This window comes from Phallusia mammillata, chromosome 4, assembly GCF_965637545.1.
Source record: "Phallusia mammillata chromosome 4, kaPhaMamm4.hap1.1, whole genome shotgun sequence".
NCBI lineage: Eukaryota > Metazoa > Chordata > Ascidiacea > Phlebobranchia > Ascidiidae > Phallusia > Phallusia mammillata.
In genome coordinates this window covers 20,280,964-20,302,716 of record NC_137255.1, presented here as the reverse complement: position 1 = coordinate 20,302,716, position 21,753 = coordinate 20,280,964, and the positions used below count along the sequence as shown (strand labels likewise).

Here is a 21,753-nt window from a genome sequence, read left to right as displayed (position 1 = left end):
GTTGAATATGTCCACGGTGCATAACAAACGAACAAATTGTTTCAAACTACAAACAACTGGTTCAATTGAATTTTTTATTGACGAAGCTCGAAACGACAAGAATTTGCGCAAGACATAAATAAAGCGTATGTGATACGCCAACAGAAGTGTCTAGAACTTGGTTAACAATAAGAAAACAACGACAATTTTCTAAGTCACGGTTCACCTGTAATGGCAACAAAATACGAAAGCGATGAAAACATTCCGTTGCACCAAACTGGAAGCGTAACAGCGGACGAATGAAGGAATAATGAAGTTAAGTCAGTGTGTTGCCTCAAAAGACCAGAACACGCTTGTGTACACTTATGATACAAAACATTTCGTATTGGGCTTTTTAACATGGGCGCCGCCACAGAATAACCCCGTTTTTCACAAAAGGCGCATTTCCCCAACGTGTGAGCATATTTGCAGGCTTAAAGCATATTATGCCTATTTTTATACAGCAGCAAGGTGTATGGTCTTGTCAGTCGTCGATGGTGATAACTGTTCGATCGCTGCTCATAGCTTGGGCGTTAGCGACTGCCAAGATGGCGGCCGCGGCCCTTACAGCACCCGGGTTGCTCGTCGATGGAGCTGGAGAGCCTGGGTCTTGGGTCACTTCAGTCGTGTCGCCGGACTTGCCGACGAGTCGCCTGCTTTCTGAGACCGGGCGACCTGTGGTATAGCGGCTGTGGATAAATGGGAAGCGAATCAGGCGGGTGCAAATGAACGAAATGAAATCAGGAAATGAAAACAAAAGAAATGGAAAAACGCAGGCATGTGTGATGTTGTGCTTTTTGTTGAAATGAAATGCTTGTGTGGACATGAGGTTTGTATCGCATGTGTGGTATACCATGCTAAATATATAGATATTGGTTGGTCAAAAACATGACGTCATGTGCATCTTTGTCGCCTTTTTAACAGCTTATTGATTTCAAAACGCGAAAATCTTTACTGAAAACTCTCGACTACGGCTTAAACTAATGAACAACGTCCAGCTCCAGCTGATTAACTTCAGATTGCCTGTTAGCTGTAGTAAACATTTAAAAAACGTTTTTTTTTTTAAATAAACAAAGCGACATAGGACTTAATTTTCCATGTCCCTTTATTCTGTTTCATTAACCGCCCAGATTTATTCCAGCGACTTCCTTCCCCAATTGCTATTTATTTTCCATCGCCACCTCTAATATTTCGAACACACACAGGGTGGCACTGGCTTCCACTTTGAGAACCAATGCCACAATTTAACGAAACATGAATGAAAGTAATTTTACAGAAGAAAAAATTAAAGAAAAATCGTTGAAATTACCAACTGTTGGTCTATTTGTCAAGCAAACAGACTGTCCAAAATAATTTTCAACTTCTTATCATGCTTGTGACAACAAACGTTTTTCACGTTTAGCGTGCAATTCAATACAAAGAATTAAACGATCCGTCAGGCTACCATGCGTTGGCCGACAACCGGCATTCTAGGTGGACCAACTGATTAACCAATACATACCAGAGCAAAAAGGTCCGTTCAGCATCTTGTGGTAGGGTGGATAGCTGCAAGGCTGAATCTGACAAACAATAATGATATTGTGCCCAGGTGGTATACAGTGGTTTTGATTTGATCTTTATGTTGGCCTAACAAGCCAGGGTGTCCTTACGCCATACATATATAACGTAACAATCATCTAGTCGCGTACATTATATCTACTTCATGAAACTGAAATGTTCACGGCTTTGCCCCAAACATAGTTGTATTTTTTTTTAAAACTAGTAAGTGGCTACTCAATATGTCCAGTTGACAATGGTTGAACAACAAGAATCGCTTTTAATGCTTCCCATCATAGAATAGAAATATGCTACATGTTGCGACAGCACAAGACTGCAATACTCGGTCCACCTCCCCAAGTATTTTTTCAGTTATATGCATGTATTTTACCTGTTGATCGCCATTCTGTTGTGTGAGACGACTCAGGATCCCGCGTTCAGACATCTTCAGACGCGACGCCACCGACGGAATACGCGATAAAGTTGCAGGTAGACGACCCACATCGGCCTTCATGTCAGCAAGCAACTCCTCTAACTGGTTCAAAACTATTCACAGAAAACAAGAAAATAATACTAGTTTCGATATCATTTAGAATTTGATACATAACTAAACGGATGGTGCCCGTGTCAATTGTCAAGGAAGGTATATTTCGCACTTTCAAAAGGTTGTTGGATAATAATCATTGGTTAAAAGCGCTTGTTTTCATGAAAGCATTTGTTGTGCCTTAGTGACCGTCGACATACAATATTCCAGAGTGGGGAACTGCATTAACTATGTGCTATAACGTACACTTAATTTAATTTTATTGTCCACAACTGAGGTACTTTTCATACAACGTTACTTGTACCTTTATGCAGGACGGCGTTAGCGGGTTTGTTGCCAGCCAAAGATTCCTTTGATAGATGCTGGTGACTTTCAGCCAAACATTCTACTTCGGCGAACCTGAAAAAGTATACCAAATAAATTTCCGAACCCATGGCTCACAGTGCAACCAACCGGTCGAGGGATAACATAACGGACGAATTTTACACGTAAAGCAGTTTACCTTCCATTAAGAGCCATTGACGGGTGTTTAGGATCTTGCATCAGTCCAAGATACGAAGCACGACGAAGTTGTTCCTCAATAACCAAGGCTTGTTCGAGCAGCTGAAAAGTCAAATATATCAGTGTGAAAGCGACCTTTATGGATTTGCCCCCAAGTAGATAAAAACGCAAAGGTCCGAAACCACATAAGACATTTTTTTCAGGTTTCATGCCATGTTGATGTATAGGCACGTTTGAGTAAATTTCGTTAAATTCTAAAAGATAAAAAAAAATTAACTATGTCATCTATAAATATATGTTTAGTACCTTATATCTTCGAGCAAGGAACTTGTTCTGCATCTCAAGAAAGTTTCCTTTCTCATGCATCGCACGAAATGGTTCATTGACAATAGCGAACCTGCCTTCGTTCTGAATGTCGGTCCAGCGCGCGTAGCCGTGACTGTAAAACAGCGAACAGAAAACAATGAACAATAAGTTTTTGTTTGCAATGAATAGAGATATTTTGATTGTAATGCTAAACTTGCCAAATTTGTATTTTTGCAGCGAATTTTTAAGAGCCAAAATTTCTATGTGGGACAAGCTTGCAAAATTTAATCAAAATTCGCGAAAATCGTTAACATAATGTTTTTTTGTGTTTTTGACAAGAACTCTTTGCTTTTTAACTGAAGAGGTACTTTTGTGAGCTGGTGCACTATAATATAATGTAATCTGCATTTCATTAAAGATAGCACATTATTAACTTTGGGGTGTTTACGTTTAATATTTGGCTGCCATTGACTGTAGCCCAATTCAAACATACCCAGCAATACCGGCAATGAGCCAGTAATCATGTTTCCGATGCCATATCTCGTTGATTCGTCCGGACTGAATGGCAGCTTGCTCTTCAGTTTGCCAAAGAGTATGAAGCTCAGTGAAACCTGTATAACCAAAAATAATATACATAACCTCTTGTATGTGAAGTACAATGTTGTTAAACCCAAATCGAATGCAAACCGACCTCCATCTGCGATGTTGAACATAAACCGTTGTTTTGGTGGAACAATGTCCAGTGGTAGCTCATCTTGTTTGGATGTAGCTGCTGCTGATGCAACTGTTCCAGGAGTTTTCGAGTCGCCACTTGCCGGTTTAGTTGACAGGTCTGCAAAATATACGCAATTTATAAAAATTATAGCATAATTGCGCGGCGATAATTAAAACAGGAATTTTCAATTACTGATCACACATTATACTTCTACACTAGTGACAACAACAGTACCACATGTGGTGTTCTTATGGTAACAAACTAAGTAAACTCAATACAGACGAATTCGGTTAATCGCATAACCAATTTGAAAGGTATATTATGCAACCAAGTGGATTATACCATTGCCCAAATTATTTTTTTCCCAAACGGACATGGTTGGGATTGTCATCGCAATACAATTAAACCGATCATGCGAATAACCGGTATGTACCTAAGAGGATTCGTCTGCCTTTTGGGATTCAATATTTAGTTTTTGATCATCAGACACCACGTATGCATTTTATGTTTAGTGATCAAGTATGATGTGTTTCTGATGATAAATTCTTTAGGCTAAGGCATTGTCCTTACCGGTAGCAGTGTTAGGTTCTTCTTCTGCAGGTGGCTTAACCTCACTCTTTTCAGATTTTATCGGCTCATCTAAAATTTAAAAATATTTTAGGAAAAAACCTTTTTGGGAACAAAATACAAAACGCACAGCAACTGATTATTACCTGTAGTGGGTTCAGGATTATCTACTTCCATTGGAGTTTCTTTGTCAACAGTTGATGCTTTCTCTTCTGGTGGTGTGACATCAGTGGATTTTGCTACTGCTGGAGGAGTTGCTATGACAAAATACTTACAATTGAGCTCAAGTTTCGCAATAAAGGGTCGGTTTACAGAACGTGCTAAACAGCAAACGTTAACTTGATACGCAACAGTTGCTTATGAAGCTAGTTTGTCGCTGTTGATGTTGGTGTATTTTTGTAAATTTAGTTGGTCTTGGCAAACAAAAGTTGTTTAAGTCATGGTTGAGTGGTCTTTTGCAGAGATTGTCGGAAATTGTTAAGTTCAGCAACGCCACGACGGGCGCTCTGTGTGGAGAATTTCCGATTCATGTTCCTCCCATACGTTACATGCAAGCTGATGGCATTCAACTGACATGTCCTTGACGGAGGTTTTACATACAACCCTTGTCATAAATGAAACTTTACACATGTTCTGGCGACAAATGAAATATTTCATAATATTATCGTGTTTGGTGCTATAAGAACGGGTGTGTTGGGTTTGTGCCATTGTCCACATGAAAACGCCCTAAAGAAGACTTTAAAACGGCGGATAAGTGTTTGCAAACCAGATAAAGTGGTATGAATATGCCTGGCAACAACACTATATTTAGAACTTAGTTAAGCCGGAGACATTTGAACAAGGTAGGCCTACCACCTGTACTCCTGACATGCTTGGTACTGCTAGCCCTAGCGGCGGCCTCTACACCTTACAATTCTATGTCTATTTTTGAGACAAATACCTTCAGACTTTACTGCATCAGTGGCAGCGGCGGCCGTGTCTTGTGGTTGAGACTTGACAACGGGGGCTGGAGACGGCACAGCCGATGAGTCGGCCGACTTAACCGACGATATTGTTGAATTCGGGGTATCAGATCGCGATATCATATTAGCTGTAACGGCCATAGCGGCTGCGGTGACTTTCTTGTTCTGCCAAATCGGGTTCATGTATGGAAGACTCCAGTCACCGTTGATCGCTTGGAACTCTTTCACCTGTTGGTACAAGGTACAAAAAGGTAAAAACAGGTATAGGTCGCTCAGTGACTAGTTTAAACGTACAGCTATTCACTTTACATTTTGTGCATGTGAAAACATGGTGCGATTAGATTATTTACTTTAGGCAAATCATGTTTTCTCAATGTTTTGGCATATGTGTGCAGAGAAGCTTTATTGGCGTTTAGTTTGGCATACAATTCAAAGTTTGTTGGTTGAGAAAATACTACAAACAACAGTGATTAAAGCCTTCACTCAAAACCTTTTTTTTTCTCAAGATTTGTGGGGTTAACAAGCCAAAACACATAAAAATGGAAATATTTCGTCTTTTCCACATCGTCCTAGCAACGCAGTAGTAGGTTGTATGGTACCTGGCTAGGAATTTATTGGAAACACACAAAAAGTTATCCTATTTGGTTAAAGCCCAGACCCTTTGTCACCATTGAAAACATTTTATTACCCACCTTCTTATGTATAAGAGACATAACGCCAATACGTGTGAGGACATGTTGTCGTGATACGCCCTCTCGTGGTACACCGTCTGAATATGTATCCGCATTGTCAGGACCAGGCTCACACAAATGTCGCATAAATAAAGATGTGTACGCCCTGTTAACAAAAAGCAACTTTCTATAAAAAAGTGTTCAACAGACAGAGATAGCGTATTGAAGACAAATAGTTATGTTAAGGTATTTAAAATCTTAAATACTCAAAGGTATTTGTGCAGCAAATGACAACAAATTCCTTTACAGAAACAAAAGCATTTGCGTTTATCAACATTTATACACGTCTCGAAATGGTCGCCTATAATCAAAAAAGTGCGCATCTTCGATATCACAGACAATGTGCACGTATCTAAATAACTCCAAGTGAGCTTTTTGTTGGCAAAATGGTTTTATAGCGGCATCGTTAATTTTTCACAAATACTAATCTTTTCTGGTGACTGAAAAAAAAATGATTTTGGAGGACAGAGAACGAACCTGAATTCTTTCTCTGATTTTCCTCTCAGTTCCCTCACCAACCATCGGCTTTGGAAGTTTTCCGTCGGTGGCATTCCGTATCTCATCACGAAATTTAGATAAGTACGACGTTGTCTCGACGTAAAACCGAGAACCTAAAAACACATTGACAGTTAAACACACTATCTTCTAATCATATCATAAAATTTGATTCGACAACGGTTTTGTACGACTTCGCCTTTGAAGAGAAGGCAATGACCTTTGCCCCCGCTCCCATAAGAAGCCACAATATTATGTCAGCCCACATTATCTGTCAACGACCCATTCAGCTAATAGAAAGGCAGAGGGTCGAGCAACGTTAAGTCGCTTGTGGGCATTTTGTAGCACACCCAAAAATGTCCTGATGAATGTTTGCTAGTGTTGTAATCTTGTAAAATTGTTTTAAAATACTGTTTTACAGTCGTTTAAACCGAACAAAGTTTTTGATCATCAAACAATTGTGTAAATTTCAATCACCTTTTAAACAAACTAAATAGTAACAAAAGTACATCCTACCTCAATGTTTCCACCGACTCTGGCCAACATCGGGGGCAAAGGTCGGTCCTTGTCTCGTCGACCGCGTTTTCGACCTGCAAAAAAATATGACCGTAGTAAGTTTAACTAATAAAGGTTAAATCATGAACAAAGTGATTCAAATGATTACCTTCGGTGTTATCGAACTCTTCGTCATCATCTTCAACCGTGTCACTTAATCCACTGTAATCACTACCATTGTCATCCCACCCGCCAGCTCCTAATAAACATATGAAATGTAAACACAGCATAGGGGTAAAGTCGAAATTCTTACATCAACCACCATTTTAGGTAAATTACAGTTAAGGACTATTTGTTTGAAATCTTCTGTATTCTAGGCTTTTCCTATTTATTAGTGTCTAACGCAACGGAATATATGTAGCTAAACAACATTTAAAAACACTTAAACCATCACTAATATGGATAGTGTTGGGGAAAAATCCACATCATGCAATGCAGTATTGGCAATAGCGACAGAATGGTGCAACTAAATTGGTTAAATGATGCAATAACGTAAAATAACCAAAGTTCTGAAAACATAACTCACCTCGGTCTACTTCGGTAGCAGTCTCAGCATGATAATAGTTGACCTGTTTTCGGACTCGTTTTCCCTTGCCCAGGGTGGACGCGATTTCTTCTTGTTGTTGCTCGTAATGGTGACGTAACAGTCGCTCCCAGTAATTGGGATCAGGTTGTTCCATCGTCTCTTGGATGATTTCTCGCTCCGGTTCAGGCTGCGAAAAAACGACAATTAGAAAAAAGACACATCAGAAAGTAAAGTAGATGTAGGCCAAGTTAGCACCCGATGGTAATGCACATGGAACGCCGTTAAAAGATTGCAGGGTTGTTGCAAGTAAAGATTTGCAAATCACTGTTATGCGTATTTTATTGAAATTTTTCTTGCTACAGCCTGCAGTTTTCTCAAAAGTGTTTCTCTATTTTAGCTCTTTTAGATTTTGATGGTAAACTTAATGAGTTTTGTTTCGTTTATCTTAAAACTATGTAAAAAATTATCCCTGGATGAGAATCCCTTGCTAAAGTCGGTTTAATCAATCAAACGGACCTTTTTCAAAGTTTATGTTTAAAATTGTGCGACTTTATATTATTTACGGGTTGCTATGTGTTGTATGTTCGACGTCATCACACGCTGAACATTCTATTCCCAGTAGCAAGGCTTCGAATAGCTTTTGTGCGGTGTAACCTATTACCGTTACTAACTCTTCACAAAGTCAATTGTAATCTGAGAAAATTCTGGGTAAAATAGGTACAAAATGCAACATATCTTTACCTCGACGTGTGTATCGGTGTATTGGTATGTGGCGACTTTGAAAGAGCTGAGGTATTCGTTCATTTGTGAGTTTTCTTTTTCTTTCGCCTCGACACCCTCCTTGCTACGATCGAGCAAAGCTTCGATAGCGCGGTCGTCGTAATGAATAAAATCGTTGCTACCTTCGGCGTCTGTGATGTAATGCATTGCAATGTAACTGGTTGAAACGACCATGTTGAACATGATTGACATGATTGTGTATTCGTACCGTCATCGTCTTTAAATAGTGCTTCGGTGCCGAATCGTAGAATGTCGTCCAATTCCTGCTTCGTCATGCTCGTGGTTTTGGAAGATCCCATGCCCGGACGCACCACAAGATGAGTCAGCATCATTTTCCGCTTAGCAACCTGAAACAAGCAATCCAACTTTTACTATCACCCATAAAAAGTGAGACCCATAGGAATAGGCATTATAGAACAGCGAATCCAGAAAGATTTAAATCCTAACATAAACTAACTGTGTTCTATGTTCGTTTTAATTGTTCCAGAATAATCCAAAATAGTACACCATTTTAATTGCTCATCCCTACGAACCACTATTATATTTTTATTGGGAAATATGAAGTCCAATGCAAGTACGAAGGCATTACCTCAGCTACTCTTTCTTCGACCGAGTTCTTGGTGACAAACCGATAGATCATAACTTTATTGGTCTGACCGATTCTATGCGCTCTACTGAAGGCCTGGATGTCGTTGTGTGGATTCCAATCACTGTCATATATAAACACTGTGTCGGCTGTGGCCAAGTTGATTCCCAAACCTCCAGCACGAGTTGAAAGCAAGAAAGCGAAATGATCGGAGTTCGGAGCTGCATTGTTTGTAAAAAAAGATTGAAGGTTGAATATTTTCCATTGCTCATAAACAGTAACACTTTTCAAACACACAAAAACCAGGTCACTTTCAATTTCACGTATGCCAGTTCCCACCATTACAACGCATAGGTGATAACATTGATTTCTGCATTGTATTATGCCTCTACTTTCTTTGTTACATTTGTTCCCGGTATAAAAAAGATGCCATGGCACAGAGTGCAAAGCTGTCCTGAAAGCATAATTAATTTTTTTGAATAAGCCCAATTAGGCACGAAAAATTAGGGCAAAGTCCGGTACAAATCAAGCCAAAAAGCTGCCTTGATTAGTTCGAGTGATAAAAATGGTAATGTTATTGAATTTTACCCACGGCAGAACTTATAGCGCAACTGAGACGGTAAAAAAAACGAAATTTATTGCAACTCACCGTTAAAACGATCAATTGCCTCTTGCCGCACTAAACCTGTAATGGTTCCGTCAATTCTCTCATATCTGTATCCTTCGTATTCGAGAAAATCTTCCAAGATGTCTAACATGCGTGTCATCTGAATAAAAGCAAAACATATTTAGTAACTTTATGTTATCCTAAACTTCTTTTTTTCTGTAACTAAAAAGCATTGCTACTATTAAATCAACGTATTTATGTTTATACAGTAAACATCGGGTAAACCGGATTCGGAAATCCTCGCCTAATTCCTACAAGACTTGAGGTACAAATGATTTGTTAACTAATCGACATCGGTTAATCCGGATCTTCGCTTGACCATGATAGTTTTTTTGGGGTCCAATCAGGTCCGTATTAAGCGAGATTTACTGTAGTTCGGGTATATAGATTTTTTTATGCAAAATATATAAATATGTAATTATTGGAGACCTGCGAAAATATAAGAACTCTGTTTCCCCTGTCCTTTAACTTTCGCATCATCTTCTGCAGAACGATCAACTTTCCACCATTCTTTGTCATCTCAGTACCGTCGAAGGCACCATTAGCTGATCGTGGTGCTTCCTAAAAAAAACGATTAGGTTTCAATATTTTCGCCAACAACGTGTAAAGTGACAAAAAAGTGTGAAATGTTTTTGAACATTTTTGTAACCTATTATTTCAAACCGAATTAAAGAATATTTTTCGGGAAAATGATTAAATAGTTTATGGAAACAATGACAAGCTAACCGTGTACAAAACCTCACTATAACACGTGATAACAATTTCGGTTGCTTTCGAGTGCTATTAGGAGTTAAAACAGCTGCAAATAGAAAGGTGAAGAAAAATGACGTCCGGGATCAAGTACCTCGGCAGCTTTGTTGAATAAATACGGATGATTGCAACATTTCTTGAGGTCCATCATAATATTGAGTAGGGATGAATTGTTTGGACCACCGCGAGAGTTGAGGCCGTCAAAGTTTCGGGCAAGGATATATCGGTAAAACTTACGCTGCATCGGTGTGAGGTTGACTCGAACAATAAACTCACTTTTTGCGACCAATCCCTGAAAAACGGAATAGCATAGTTGAAACGCTAAGGCTAATTGAAAAAAAGTAGTTTAGTGCAGCAAGAAGTGCGTTACAAAAATCTAACAGATAATGTGGTAAATTGGTATTCTACCACAAAAGAAAACCCGACAAAATAGACTACACAAGGTCGGTTACAAAAATCATAGCACTGTCATAACATTGAATTAGTCAACTTGGAAAATTGTCTCAGCGTTTTTCGTCTGGAATAAAAAGCAAAAAAAAACACATGTAACTTAAAAACATGAGTATAGAAAACAGCTGCAAAAGTTTCGGTAAAACAACCGTTAAATACGTTTTATTAATTAATGCTACGATAAGCCCGCTACAAGCTTCAGAAAAGGCAGCAACACGACTTACCTTCAGCACATCAGCCTTAAGTCGACGCAACATATGTGGACCGAGCAATTCGTGAAGCTTCTTGACTTGGTCTTCTTTGGCAATCTCAGCAAACTCATCCAAGAATCCGTTCATGTCACTGCACGAAAAAATGTTTAATCGCTAAAAAGATGGTAAGCATCTGGGCGTTCAAGACATCAGATTACGTTTTTAGGCAAAATGGTTTCTTGTTTTAAACATCATTATAAAAGTTGGAGGTTATATGTTTGTGGACAAAGCGGTTTTTCATCTTTTACAGAAAAAGTACTGAACAAGCTTGGTGTAGAGTGAAAAGGTTGAAAAACGGTGATTAAGCAATTGCCAAAACCCAGGGCTTATGTACTACTAAAGTTAATCTTACGTGAACTTCGCTGGGCAGAGGAAATTTAGCAGATGGAACAATTCTTCTAGATTGTTCTGCAGTGGCGTTCCAGTAAGTAGCAGCTTGTGGCCAACATTGTAATCAGACAGCACCCTGTACATAAATATTGTGAGGATTTGCTGCATTTAGCATTGTCGCAAACATTGTTATAGTTTACGAACTTGAAAAACTTGGACTGGTTGTTTTTCAGTCTGTGGGCCTCGTCTATGCAGACCATCGCCCAATCCACGGAAGCCAAAGTCGTAGCGTCGATGGTGCACATCTCATATGACGTCAGCAACACGTGAAACTTGACTTGGCATCCGCTCTGTAATAAACAAAGAATTTACTATATCCAATAAATGTTTTTTTTTATTTGGGGAAGTTCTATATGGTAGCAGAAAGGGCTTTGGTGAAAAAGGCTGCATAGTGCATATTATATACAAACGTAACCAACGAGAATTGGAAAGTAGGAATAAACAGAGAATTCCGTTTTATGGCTAATTCCGTTATCGCATGCTTAACCCTAAGTGTAGCCTATATTTAGTTGCCAAAATGTCCAAAATTAAAAATATTACAAACAATTTAACAGTATGTGGTTATCTTTACTTGTTGAAACGCAGAACTTTCTTGTTTGTTTCGTATAGGCTAGCAAATTAAGCAAACCTTACTGCAAGAAGGTAAAAAATGGCTCCACTTCGGTCTCATCACTCGTGCGTTAGTTGTACGTTAATTAGCACAAAGAAGAAGAGCGTTACCTTCATTCTATACGCCATTTTGCTGGAACGAATGGCGCCATCATCAAATGAAAACTCGTTTTCACGGATTACAGATCTTGCGTCCCTATCACCGTAGTACGATACAACATAGAGTTCTGGAGCCCAAAGATCGAATTCTCTTTCCCAGTTGATCATCGTGGACAAGGGAACAGATATCAAAAATGGACCTTTAGTATGGTTCTGAACACAAAGTTGGGTTTCAGATCAGTTAAGGTATGTACTTTGTAGCAATAGAGCTTTGAAACAGACCAGCAGTTTATTGAACTAAACTAGTGTTGCCAAAGTGGGTCAGTAAAATTCACAGCAATCGCAAAAAGTCTTTGGTTTTTTAACAACGGTCCTATATTGTGTAACATACAGCTGGGGTTTTATAGTTTAAGCCAAAGTTTTCTAAACCTCTGCGGTAACTCAGGGTGTTTTGTTAAATTAGTTAGCACTTTCACACAAGACAACATATTATATTTGGGGGTAAAAACAATCATTGTATAAATAGGCATTGGAGCAAAACTATAGATGTTCGGGTTCGTTTATTCGTGTAAATCACGCTTGTATAAGCCCTAAAATCTCACATCACTACTAAATGTAAAAAAGATGCGAAAACCCTCGCAAAAAAATGGGTAAGTTCGGTCTGAAGTTTGAAAATGATTCAAAGAGAAGCAAACAGTCAGAGACAAAACCTACCTCCACAACAAGAGACTTTACAAAGACGATCGTCTGAATAGTTTTGCCCAAGCCCATTTCATCGGCGAGGATTGTGTCCGTGTGCTAGGTAAGCGAAACAAAACAAGTTGGTAAAGCAAACCGCAAAACACAATAGCCCTTAAAATATGCACTGCTCAAGACCGTGGCATTTGAAAACTACTGACGTTGCTTGAATCAAGGTCGGTATGAGATTTTAATCAGTAGAGGTTTAAAAGTATGTATTTTTAGACAAAACCGCAATACACTTTGCTTTTGTATTCCCTCTTATCGGTGCGCAAGATTTTAAGCTTGTAGTGGTCACAAAAAAAACTTACCTGAGACCATGAAAACCGCAGCCAATTGAGACCTTCAAGCTGATATTCGTGCAGGGAAAGTCCAAGATCGGTTATAAAATTCGGTTGGGCATCGTACTTTTCGGACGGCTGTAAAATAAAAATCGATTTAAACATGCATTGCAACAAACGGTTTGTGTTATTTCTAATTGTGCGTTGTACGGTAACTAACATAAAATATTTTTAAACGATATTTAGTAAAAGTTTTATTACATCGCAAAGCATCTCAAATTTAATCTAGCAAAAAACTAATGTAGATTCTTAAATTTTAAAACTTGCTGAAAAACCATAAATCGTTAAGTTCTTGACATATATTAATGTAACCTTTTTATTAAACAAAAGTTGCAATACTTTTCGTTATATTTCGATTTTAAAATTTTTACCACATTCTACAACAGCGGAACTGCATGCGATGTATATCACACTCATCAAACATCATTTACACAGGCTTGCAAGCCGTGAAAACCCGCCTACGGCTAAAACGCATGTTAGCAAGGGTGCGGATAATTATAGTGGCAACACACAGATACACTGTAATTGGCATATTTACGTCATTCTTGGGCTTGCTGCGGTCGTCCTTCCTCTTTTTCTTTTTGCTCTTTTCGCGTCCGCCTTCCATTAGTTGCCTGTGAAAACAAACATTTTACAGTGTCCCATAATCATCAAACCAAATAGGAACATATAAGACCACACAATATGTGCAGGGCAGATGTGACAACCTATATATTACAGTTAGTTGCGAGATGGGCAGAGAATCTGACAGTTTGATACAAAACACATGTATTTGAGAATGTTAAATAAATTTGTTTTTAACAACAACAAAAACAGACAAGCCAATAAACTTGAAAAACATGATGTTTTGACACATTTCTAGTCATTCTCAAATGATGTGCAAAACGTCATGTTAAAGCAGTGGTGTCTCGTTGTACCTGTGATCTTTATATTTTTGAATTTCTTCCTTCATCCCTGGAATATCTTTGTCTTCTGGTTCCCAGGTTGCTTTGTCATACGGCAACTGTTTCCATTTGACTAAATACTGAACCTGAGGACCCCGGCCAACTTTTCTGCAAAAACAAATTTACTTCAAGGCACAGTTGAGATAAGAATGCAAGACTTAACAACACATTTTAGCAACTTTAGCTGACAAAAAGGTGGCAGGTGAATATCTTGTACACCTAAAATTATTAACTAAAGCTCTTAACCACCTTACCTAAATCTCTTAATGAACTAATTGCAAACTAGAAGGGTGGCTTAGCACATATTGCCCTTGCATATGCACTATAACCTATTTAAAAAAATAATATATTCCCTACACTTATTTTATATTGGGTCCCATATCACACACTGTCTTTTATAACATTAGTTGTTTCTGCAGGCAGAAACTCATGGGTCCCCATGCAAAGTTGTAAATAATGCATTTCAAGAAATAACCATGTGAAAATTTGGTATTGTAAGGTCAAACACAATGATTGGTACTGAGCATAAATGAACATGCTATGTGGAGTACAAACTATCTAAATTTTCTTCCATTTGGGCATTTTTAAAGGTTTTTCTATTGCATGTTCTATCTGAAAAATGAACGGGTAAATAGCGAAAAATTAAACTTAAACACAACAATCAGCTGCTATTATTGGAAAATTGCACAAGCTGTCCTAATTTCATTCAATTCAGACTTTGTTAAAAAAATCACCCATTGTAGGGGGCTAGTGGGGTAAATATTGGGGCTACAGGTTGGAAAACAACAATCAACAACCATAGATAGCACCCACTACAAGCTGCCCGAGTTTTATTCAATTCAGACATTGTTTAAAAAATTGTCCTATTTTGGGGGGCCAGTGGCGTAAATGTTTGGGCTACAGGGTCAAACACAAGAATCAACACCTATAAATGGCATACTCTACAAGCTTTCCGAATTTTATCCAATTCAGACATTGTTTAAAAAATTCCCCCTTTTTAGGGGGCTAGCGGGTAAATGTTGGGGCTACAGGTTGGAAAACAACAATCAACACCTAACAATGGCACAATGGACAAACTGTCCTCATTTCATCCCATTCGAACACTACTTAAACAATTCACCCTTTTTGGGGGGTTAGTGGGGTAAATATTTGGTCTCTACTCCAAAACTAAAAATATCAAACCACAATAACCCAATCCACAGTCCTGTAAATTTTTGTCCAAATCGGCACATGTTTAAACTTTTTTTTTACATTTTACAAATTTTACATTTTGGGGGCTAGCGGGGTAAATACTGGGGTTATCATGACAAACGAAGCAGATGGCACATCTACATAACCATATCTACCATCTGTGAAAGTTTCATCCAAATCCATCAAACATTTCAGGGCAAAAAGGGGTGGACAAACTTCAGGGAAGAAAAAAAAAGAAATCGAGTAAAATCAAATGTGTCCCCTTCAAGGAAGGGGGCCCATAATTAGCTTCAACTGACAGATCAGTCAAAAGCGAGATGAAAATGGTTCATAAAGCAACAAGTCACCCAAAAATACTTTTGTGGATATTAATTGTATTTATGTGGTGTGATGTTGCCCTTAATAGTTTTTATTCAACCTGCATTGTTTTGTTACAGCTCTAAGCTTAGTGATTCAAACTGACTGTCCCAAAATATGACTAGGCAGTTATGCCAGTTACCTACAATTTACCTGCTGTTAAGAATGCGATGAATGTTCAACCACTCAGGTTGCACTCCATATCTATAATATTTCTCGATGAGGTTTTTGTCTGTCCAGTCATCATCTTCATCTAATGGAGTTGGCTCTTCCATGTCATTTCGTCTTAAATACATTCTCCACTAGAAAAACATTTCCAATTTAAGCTTACATTTTTAGTTAGCTATCAAGTGGTTAATATTTGTTTTCAGGCATCTGATTGGTACACACATAAACAGGTTGCAATATTGGCATTACTAGTTTGCGTCATTTTGGAACACAAAAACAGACTTCACCTGTCATAATTTTAGCTGCAAACAACACATACCCCAAAGCGTATCTTACAAAAATGCTTTTATTTAATCTAATATGAAACAAAACAGTGTTACATTACAATAAGATTAAAATAAACTTTCTTGCAAATAGTATTCTATCTTACCTGATGAGGGCAGTAAATTTCCATTTGGAGTTCTGTGATCCAATCAACATCCCAAAAAGAATATTCTGCATATTTCACTAAGAACTCCCGTTGCTTGTAACCCCACAGCTTCTTCTTTTTGCCTTCCTGACCAGCCCTCTCATCAGGCACCTCTGTGTAAGGTGCCTCTCTCCATCTCCATGCCAACACCCTCTGCAGTTTGCCTTTGAGCATGGGGCACTGGAAAAGAAAAGTGTAATAATAATAGTGCGATGAAAACTAAACTTCCAACATATAAATCAGTTGTTAGTGGAAGATACTGTTGATGTTGTTATGCTAGGTCTTAGGTCAAAGGCTATGAGAAGAAATCTACATATACATAGTATACATATATATATATATCTTTTCTATATTTATTGAGATTTTATGTATAATTCCTTAATGTTGTTTTGTTCTGCAAATAGAAAGAAATTTCACCTTTACAAATAATTATTTTGTTAGAGTGGCGAACTTATTGGTCTGTTTGTGTCAATGTTGTTGCAACTGCGCTAAATTTGAGGTAATTTGAGATTTAGAGGAAGTTTATTCGCACGATACTTAAAACCACTGATTACTTAAAATATAATGAAACATTTTATGTAACCATAAATGTATTATGAAAATGCCAGCATTTAAAGGTTGCTACCTTTTACAAGTTTCGAAGAAAAAACATGTGAAAAGCACAGAACACATTTGCCAATTTCAACCTTATTTTCTTAAACTCAATGCCCCTTTAAAGCTAACTTTTGTCAACAACCAGACTTTTTATCCCAAGATTTACTTCTTTATCAAAGTGATAGAAGCATTTGGTCATTGAGCTAAGGAGGCAACATGGAACTGTTACATAACACAGCAGTTACACAACACACATTACCCAACAACCACTTTGGACATTGCATAACAAACCATATCTAAGCACACAACTAAGCCATAAGATTACAGGATACTCAAAGAGATGAAACTACCAGCAAAATATTAAAAAGGTGTTCTATGTGCAGGAAAATTATGCCTACATTTGTGCCAATAAATTGTAGTTGAGGCATTCAACAGACTTTATACACTAAAGTACAGATTATTGAACTGCAAAAATATTTTGTTCAACCTACCGAACATCTGGGACATGACCATTCTCCTTCAGGCACAACAGCAACAGGAGGGTTGAGGCAGTTAAGATGGTAAGAATGTGGGCAGGTATCACATATGAGCAGATCACCACCATCTTTGCACACAGAACAGAACTCCATGTGATCATCCATGTTTTCTTCATCTTCTTCCTCTTCATCATCAAGCATAAAATCATCGTCACGATATTCACTTCTGTCTTTAGGTTTTACTCCATTTTTTACCTGTCAAATTATTTGTGATTATTCCTATTAGCTCTATTTGACAAATTTTGAAATGGTCAGCAAATGTTAAAAGCCACATATTATTTTGAATTACATGATATCACATTTAAACTTGTACATGAATGCAATATAACTGAATTATATGGTTAGATATGAGGGCACTGATCCTTAACCTCAATATATTTTCTTTCCTTGAAATTAAGTCATAGCAAAATTAGGTCTGAGCAGTTACTTTGTTGGATGTGACAGCATATTTTAAATCATTTTACCACATAGTTTAGCACAGGGGTAGAAACTGTGATGCTGAAACTGTGTCTTATTTGTGGATTATGTTAAGTAACTCAACCATTTGTGAACATCGATTAAATTCTCACAAAAGGTGTGCTTTAATGGAACAAACTTGCTTTTGTTTTCATTTATCAAAAACTAGCTTACTGAGAACATTTAGGATTGCATGGTCCTTCATGTAAACACCACAAGCAAGTTGCTGTAAAGGTTGTCAAAACAATCATTCTGGTGTTAATACAATGTATAACTTACGCAAACAGGACATGGCCAGCTTCCTTCCGGAGGTTTATCCAGAGGTGGCTCCAGACAGACAAGATGAAATGCTCTTGGGCATCCATCACAAAGTATAATCTCACCACCTTGTTTACAAACGTCACAGTAATCTTGGTGATCAGTTTCATACCCATCTTCATCTTGTGCTGCATAAATAGTTGTTCGCATCAATACAGTTAAATGTCGTTACGTTGCACAATTTAGTAACAGTTTCAAAATGGGGTTATACTGACAATCAGAATCATAAGTACGTACCACAGGAGTAAGTCTTTTGGAAATATGCACAACCAAATATTATATATATGTTGTGAAAGCCAACAGAATTCTTAAGTTTGGGGCTCCCAAACTAGAAGTTGTCTTACGATTTGCTTTTAGTAGCTTCTTTTTCTTTATAGGTGGTTTCTTTTTTCCCTTGTTGTTTCTCGGATTGCTTCTTCTCGAAGAAGGTCGACTAGATGAGCTGTCACTCGCAGCTTGAGCTGCAGCTGCCAGTGTTTGCTCAAATTCAAGGTCAGAATCATTGTCGGATGACAACTCATCTTCACTCTGTGAAACAAAGTATAAATCAGTATGAGTAACAACCCTTTTTTCGTGAAGTGCTAGGTGATAATAAGATACCACTTTTAAAAAATTACACAAGATAAGAGATTTTTTTGAGCTGAATTAAGGTAATATTGTTTAGTGTGAAAAGAAATATCAAGGGACATACAGAGGCCCCCTTTTTCTTCTTCTTGGGAAGACGGATTCTCAAAGGTGCCACTCTCTTTTCTTTCTTGTTGGTGGCTTTAGGGGTGCTACTTCGACCTGAATACATTAACAAAAATAAATAAATACCGCTTTGTGACACATTTGTAATCAGTAAGATAAAATACAACGATGACATGCCATTTTGCCAGAACTAAAAAAAACTACTGCATATTACCTTTATGTATTGAGCATACAAGAATGTAAAGATTTAAAACGAATTTGTACAATATTCTTACTTCTTTTTCCCTCCGCAAGTGGTAAAAGGTTTACAGATGCTGTGGGCCCACGAAGTACTTGTTGTCTTAATGATGGACCACTGCTTTCATTAGTTTGACTAGCATCATCTGCCAATTTTGCCACATTCATTGAGTATGAAAACTCTCGCCAAAGCGAAGCTACAATTGTCAGTGTTTTTGTGGCTGGCAGCCTTGGGTATCGATTAGTTAGTTTCGGCTTCATGCTTTGACTGAAGAGTTTGTAGCTGGTAAAATTCTGCACAGAATGATAAAGTAATTGTGACATTATGTATGTGGAGGACAAGAAATACCCAATGGCATAAGGTATAACCTGAATCAAGGCATTACCTGGTAGTCTGCATCAGTATATTCATATTCAAATGGTTCTAAGTTCCATTCCTGGATCAGTTCTGCAGATGATTTCACTTCCTGCACAACATTTTGTGTCAAAATATGCATTTGAGCCACTGTTTCCATGGTGTTTTCATGGCAATCAAATAAACAATTTTATCAAATATTAAAGAAGAAAATTTACTTTTGTGTCAGGTTTGGTGCTTTGTACTGAAACAGGTGAATTTTCAACATCAGGTGACATTCGTTTCTTTTTCTCCTTCTTGCGTTTCTTCTTTGGCTTTTCATCAGTATCAAGTTGATCTTCTTGCTCGAACAGAGCCATTGCGGCTTCAACTTCTGCATCACTGTTACCATCTGATATTCCAAGCAACTCGGTGTCACTTTCCTGAAAGATAAACCAGTTTTGATATGTACACAATATTTTCATCATTTGTCTTACATCGTTTCTTTTACGCTTCTTTGATTTCTTGCTTCTGTCTTTCTTTTTAGGTTTCTTTTTTGATTTTTCAACTAAGCTTTCTTCCACTTCATCATCTGTGAATATCAAATTAAGTAGCAAAATATTGGAATAAAGTAAAACAAAATTAGGCTTGAAACACTAGGAGCCAAACTTTATCAAGCAACGTGTAGGTCTGTGCTCCACATTAAAAAATGGCACAATTTGGCAAAACAATGTTTTGGCTGACACAGTATTTTAAATTTTACTTGGCGAAATAATTAAATCTACAGCCAACTGCTGAAGGGAATATACACACACTTGCAACCCTACGCACACGTGAAAAGAGTAAGTAAACTTTATTTTGAAACGCCCTGTAACTGCGGCGAGATGATGCGTGAAGGAAAATGGCGTTCACACGAGTTTCGCGTGTAACACAACAAACAAAAGTGACGCAAGCACAATCTAACAAATTCAAATCTTACGACTTCAATTAATTTTCCAACCTGTATAATCATCTACATTATCGTCTTGCCAATGTTCGAACATTTGACTTGCGTTTCCTCCGTCCTCCATGACTATCCGCGGTCGTAATACAAACTGCAGTTAAGCGCCTTTGCGTTTGCTGATTAAAACGACGATCAGTTATTCTCTACGTTCCACGTCAATGGGCGCCATTGATCACGTGTTGTCGGTTGCCATGGACTACGGGCATCCCATAATTTTTAATAGGCTAGGTTTTGGTCCGATCTGTGTTTGTTTTTACAGTGCCCAATGCCCTGCGCAAGCTACGAAAATACCACAAAGAAACACCTCGAAGCAACAAACAAAGGGTCAATTGATTTCAGAGAAGATTTTTCGGTTTGGCAAAGTGACAAAACTTTAAAAACTGTTCATTGACTCGAGTAAATTCCTTGCAAAACGAAGACATATTGTGTGAAACAAAACAGCATGAGACACGTGTATAAACTTTGCCGAGGATGAATAAAATAATACAGAACCATTCCATACGAGGCCCAATAAATTCAACATATAATCCAACTTTGCATGTGTTGCCGTACGACTACGAGTACGACTAAACTAAACGTTAACCAATTGTAGCAATTATACAAGCGGGCACTAGTATGTGAGGACGTACTAGTGGTACTACGAACAATAATTTGCTGATCTTTTTTCTCAGCAGGCACTCTGCAGACAAAATACCCGCGATTTTGATACACCCTATTCCAAGAGAAAAAGGAAACAAAGATGGCGCAATCTGTCATGTAAGAATAAACTGCCGGATATTCAAACACAATTATATACAGCACTGGCGGTACAAAAAGTTTATCACTGACATACAACTGATTCAATAAATACCCACCTGGCAGCTTAGAAGACTCTTCGTGCGCCTTTGTTGCTGAAGAACTCATGAGGGACTGCAACGTTTTCCAATTACGCGCCCTACGTAGTAACCCGCACTACAAACCAACTATCCAAGCCGAAGCGGTGAGTTCGACCTTTCGTTAAAAACGTGGCTTAATTGCGCATGCGCATGATCGTGAGTCAAGAATAGTAGGATGCTGAAGATTCGTGATACAGATTCACGGCGGTTTCAACAAAAAGTATCAAAACTTGACCTTGTTTACAATGCATGCAATCGGCTATTAATTTAGGCGCATTGTTGGCATTTCTACAATATTTTTATTGTTTTGGTGTAATGTTGACATTTGATTGTTAGAACGGAAACCGACTGTGAGTTGATTACGCAATCCAAGTGTGCATTTCAGCATTCAGGTGACGTTGACTGCATATCTTTTTCTCTCATAATTCTAATTTGCGAAATACCGAACAATTCATTTTTGACAA

At 38.0% G+C, this 21,753-nt stretch overlaps 1 protein-coding gene across 2 annotated transcripts; it reads right to left on the bottom strand.

Annotated features, from left to right (window-relative positions):
• Positions 1–60: 60 nt before the first annotated feature.
• Positions 61–21,441, bottom strand: LOC145223216 (ATP-dependent chromatin remodeler CHD5-like). 2 transcript variants are annotated; one of them, XM_080089598.1, is made up of 41 exons: positions 21,269–21,441; positions 19,909–20,003; positions 19,651–19,854; positions 19,464–19,544; positions 19,116–19,371; positions 18,842–18,936; positions 18,495–18,678; positions 18,112–18,278; positions 17,332–17,571; positions 16,208–16,426; positions 15,763–15,911; positions 14,035–14,169; positions 13,656–13,731; positions 13,088–13,195; positions 12,753–12,836; positions 12,051–12,251; positions 11,475–11,620; positions 11,293–11,406; positions 10,914–11,031; positions 10,334–10,531; positions 9,919–10,050; positions 9,472–9,589; positions 8,826–9,043; positions 8,445–8,583; positions 8,198–8,367; positions 7,457–7,643; positions 7,040–7,129; positions 6,892–6,965; positions 6,358–6,491; positions 5,842–5,986; positions 5,128–5,377; positions 4,334–4,444; positions 4,191–4,259; positions 3,597–3,737; positions 3,399–3,516; positions 2,906–3,038; positions 2,601–2,701; positions 2,403–2,497; positions 1,946–2,100; positions 1,520–1,577; positions 61–693 (listed from the first exon to the last, which is right to left on the bottom strand). In XM_080089598.1, exons 1-41 carry the CDS (start codon positions 21,315–21,317, stop codon positions 503–505), a joined length of 5,748 nt encoding a protein of 1,915 aa, XP_079945724.1. In that variant the 5' UTR covers positions 21,318–21,441; the 3' UTR covers positions 61–502. The 2 variants fall into 2 exon arrangements, with proteins under 2 accessions (XP_079945724.1, XP_079945723.1); XM_080089597.1 differs by lacking the exon at positions 21,269–21,441 and adding an exon at positions 20,412–20,721.
• Between the last annotated feature and the right edge of the window lie 312 nt (positions 21,442–21,753).